The 4395-nt window shown below is 43.9% G+C and overlaps 1 protein-coding gene across 5 annotated transcripts in view; it reads right to left on the minus strand.

Annotated features, from left to right (window-relative positions):
- Window positions 1-4395, minus strand: part of adgrl1a (adhesion G protein-coupled receptor L1a) — a 93766-nt gene that overhangs the window by 28061 nt on the left and 61310 nt on the right. For 3 of the 5 annotated variants that reach the window (XM_020610263.1, XM_020610265.1, XM_020610262.1), the window contains exon 5: window positions 826-840. The exons of the other annotated variants lie outside the window; for them this stretch is intronic. In XM_020610263.1, the coding sequence (XP_020465919.1) occupies window positions 826-840 (15 nt within the window). The remainder of the gene's footprint in view (window positions 1-825; window positions 841-4395) is intronic. 5 annotated transcript variants of the gene reach the window in all.

Consider the following 4395-nt stretch of genomic DNA (forward strand, 5'->3'; position numbering starts at 1 on the left):
TGGGATTATGTTAAAAATGATCTGAGAGTAACTTTGTCCAGTTACTGTTAACTTAACACAGTGTGTTTACTTCAAGATTACAGCAACAAACTTTGAGTCAGTCCATAAACACAACAACAACAACAACAAAAGAGTAGTAGAGATACAGTATGGAGAAAAAGAGCAACTGAGTAATGTGAAGAGAAAGAGAAGATTTTTTTTTTTCTTAGATCTGCAGGGACAAATAAATTGCAAAAGCAAAATGAGCAGAGCAATATCTGAGAAATGTAATGATAAATGTGAATTGTCAAGTGTGTATTGGGCAACACATGGTTTTTGAAAGGGATGGAAAAAACAAAATATTTGCCATCCATGACATGATATGAACATATGCTGTCTGTAGGTTTAGGCTGAGGTGTGTTACTTTGTATATGACAGGAATTAATTTCTTGTTTATCTCTCATAGATACCGGACTGACCTCCCATGATGCCTTTTTTATGTGTCTCTGCAAGTGTGTCTGTGTGTGTGTGTGTGTGTGTATGTGTGCGTGCATGCCAGTCAGGCTGGTGTCATCAGAACCAAGGAGGACATCTAGAAGGATTTTAGAGATTTGGTTATAAGTCAAAGAGAGACAGAAAGAGAGAAGGGCAGAGGAGGCGGTTTAAGATTGAGAAAGAAAAGGGCGGGATATCAACATCGAACATGACCACTACACAGGGTGCTGGTTAGGACGGGATATGGGTGGAGGAAGGTAGACAAGGGGGGAGGAGGAGAAGGAAGGAGAAAGGAGAGGGAAGGGGGAAGAAGGGGCAAGCTGTGGTTGTTATGTTCATTGTGGTCTTTACCTTTTTGATCCACTTCTATTCAAGCATCGGAAAAAAGGAGAAAGAAGGAGATAGAAAGATAAAAGAGAAGGACAGTAAGGAAGAGAGAGAAAGGCAAAGTAAAGAGAATGAAAGAAAAACAGGTGCAGAAAAAAGAGAAAATTGAGATTAAATAAAACGCTGTCCTTTCTCTCTCTTTTTTAAGCAAGTTATCTGTGTTATGGTTGGCTATTCAGAGAAAGGATGGCTCAAATGGAAAATGAGGAGGAGAAAATGGCCTGACCTGGGTTTAAATCCACTTCCATTTCATTTCTGCTTTACCAGTAATCCCCCAACAACACAATTCACCCCCAACCACACACTCTTGATGCCACCTCCACCCCTCTTATTGCCATAACCCTCCCTCTCTCCCTCCCACTTTGCCTTATGCCCAGAATGCAGCTCCTGTAACCTGTTGGAGAAAGGAACAGAGGAAGGGCATCTTGCCATAGTCTTCTTCAGCTGTGGAAGTAAACAAAGAGTGCGAAAGGCAGAGAAAAGATGGGGGGATGGTAGGTGGAAAGGTGGCAATGAGTGCGTCTCTATGTGTGGCTAGTTGTTATCGAAGGAATCATTGAATACCACTCTCAGCAACTACAGTATGTGTAAACATTCGAGTGGTCCCTTGATCTAAAGAAAGTGGTGCTTTTGGCTTTGTTCAATTTACAGAGTCAGGATGCTTGCTAAAGAACCCAACAAAAACACTCAACCCATCGACTGTCCAATCAATGAGGAGCTGCTGGCTTGCCTGGCCGAGGCTGGCTCATCAAAGAAAAAGAGAACAAACAACAGGGGAAAGGGAGGGCTTGACAAAGTGGAGCACCTGTGAAACACAGGTACACACCGAGAGACACGGTTGAGGGGTGGGGAGGAAGAGACAAGAAAAGTGGGAGAAGAAAAAACAGGGTATAGAAACTAAAGCGAGATGAGAAAAATGTCTATAGTGGGCTCATCACACACAACTCAATAGGTGGGTGTGTCGTGTTGACTCACACCAAGGCCTCAGCTGACACTGTAAGGCGTGGCTCCCTCGACATCCACAATGCTGTTTGGTATCTGCCTGGATCTTTGCGTCTGGGGATATCTGTGAGCAGCTGGAGACTCAAGGAGGAACAAGAGAGAATCTCAGCCCCGCCTTCCACATTACATGCACACACCTTTGCTCCTTGTTTGCTCAAGTGGTGTGCAAGTGGATAGTCATGTCTCTAGGGAAGAGACATGTCAAAAGGTGCCTCAGCTGGTGGAACCCCCACTGTGAGCGTGATTGGTGTGTATGTGTCACAGGGGAAGGCTGATGTTGTTACGGAGCTCTGTGAAATTGTCACAATGCCTTATAGGTTTGCCCATAAAAAAAAGGATAGAGAGAGAGAAAGCAAGAGAGACAGAGACTGAGAAACAAAATAAATATATAAAGGGACAAAATAAAAAATAAAGAGACAAATAGCAAGCAAAAAAGGGGGAGGGGGCAATAGCAGTAGTAGCCTTATGTAAGAGGAGGACAGCCTTGCATCGTAGCAGCAGTACAGGACAGGCGGTGTCAGAATCAGTATCAGCAGCCACACTGATCATGCCAAAATCAAACTGAACAAACAACCTCCATGAATACCTGGAGAACTGCAGCCATTTCTAGCCTAGAGGGGTAAACATGGCAAAGCTATGTGAGTCTTGTGAAGATCAGGAACGGGGCAAGAAAGCATTACATCCCCGCCACCAACTGTGAGTGCAATCACTGGCTCCAAGGTTAGGGGAGAGACTGGCCAGAGAGCATCCAGAGCTTTCAACCTCACTGAAATAGCTGCTGGGTAAGGTGCATGGGGACACCACCAGAACTCAGCAGAGCCCAAACGTATGGAGTTTTTTTCATACAGAAATCTGTTTGTGGTCTGTGTGAGGTTACAACCGTCAAAGATGATATGCTAAATGCTATGTTATAAATGAGTTTGTTTTTCTAAAAAGGAGGACAATCATGAGATGAACGTGGCATGTAGAGAGAGTGAGAAAATGAGAAAGAAAACCTTTTCAGTGCTGTAGAAAGAGAGCAGAAGAAAAGATAAAATGAAAATCTTCTCTTGGCTTGAGTTCTTCGCCCTGGGTGCACTGAAAAATAGATAGTAAACACAGACACACATGATCATCACACATACCTAAGGACACACACACACACACACACACACACACACACACAAAAAGAGACAGAAACTTGTCAAAGTGTTCACACAGTGAGCAGGAGGTTAGTTTAAGGCCACTTTGGTTGTTTGTCTGATTCATTCAGCATTTCTCTTTCAGGGCCCTTTTGAGAAATAAGCCACTGCCCTCTCTCCCCTTAATCACTCTGCTCAGCGCTCTACTACCCTATCAATTACTCCCACACTAATGAGTACAGCAAGAAAGACACATTCTCAAATACACACACACACACACACACACACACACACACACACACAAAGGCACACATTGTTGGAGTAGTGCAGGACAACTTAACCTCTTTTGTCTTGTTCACAGTGCTGAGAGATAGTGTGTGATCCCCAGCTTCTTCTGTCCTCTCATCTCTCTTTATTCACCCTCTCTCACTTTACATTTTTTATGGTAAAGAATCATCCTTTTCCATGGCCTGAGCAAAGCCTTTTGCTTTCCATTCACCAAACATTTATGAGCCCCATGTCTAATGGTGTCCCTATACATATTAATAGAACTTCATTTTCAACTACATCAAAGTGCTTCCTCTCCTCCCCTGCAAACTTGTCATATTATAGTGCCATTATTCCTTCTACTGACTAACTCTTGCTGACAAGTCAAGTATCATTTCCAGCAGCTTTGTGTCCAAAAAGCTATGCCTCATAATGAACAGGCAGTGCTGAATATATCTGTGGGGAAGTATCAGTTTTATAAAATGAAACAGTGGCAGAGCCACAAAATGGAGTTACCTAAGAAGCTCTGCAGAATCTCTACGGTACGGCCTAAGGAGGCACCTTTAAAGTCAGTTCTTCAGCTACCTGCACTGTGCATATTAACAAGATAAATCACAGCTGAATAGCAGCAGCACAACACCGGGTCTAATGGCTCTGGCATGGCTAGCATGGACGGCCCCAGTGGAGAGAATTAGGAATCAATAATGATGTAGCACTTTGTCCTGGAGGCGGAGGGGGGACAGGCAGAGTTTTCATACAGGGTAGATTTACTTTGACTTGGTGTACATCTGTGTTAAGACTGTGGGTTAGGATGTCCTGCAGTAAAGACTCGCTGCATCTCTTTGCGTGAATCTGTGATGTCTTAATGGAATCCAGTAGTCTACAGCAGGCTGTGACAGTGTGAAATGAGAGTTCAGTTGAGCCATTTTGCCTTGTTCTGTTCCGGCTGGCAAAAACAATGCTATGTGGCGGGAAAGCCTCGCAGGGCTCCTTGGCTCGTTGAGATATGATTTGACTTGTTGGCGGATGTTGTTTTTTGCCAAGGTGATACCATGCACAGCAACACACACACATACACACACCCACACCTCTGTCAGCTGAGCTCAGACAGGAGTCCAGAAAATCTGTGTGTGTGTGTGTGTGT

This window comes from Monopterus albus, unplaced genomic scaffold (genome assembly GCF_001952655.1).
Source record: "Monopterus albus unplaced genomic scaffold, M_albus_1.0 scaffold105.1, whole genome shotgun sequence".
NCBI lineage: Eukaryota > Metazoa > Chordata > Actinopteri > Synbranchiformes > Synbranchidae > Monopterus > Monopterus albus.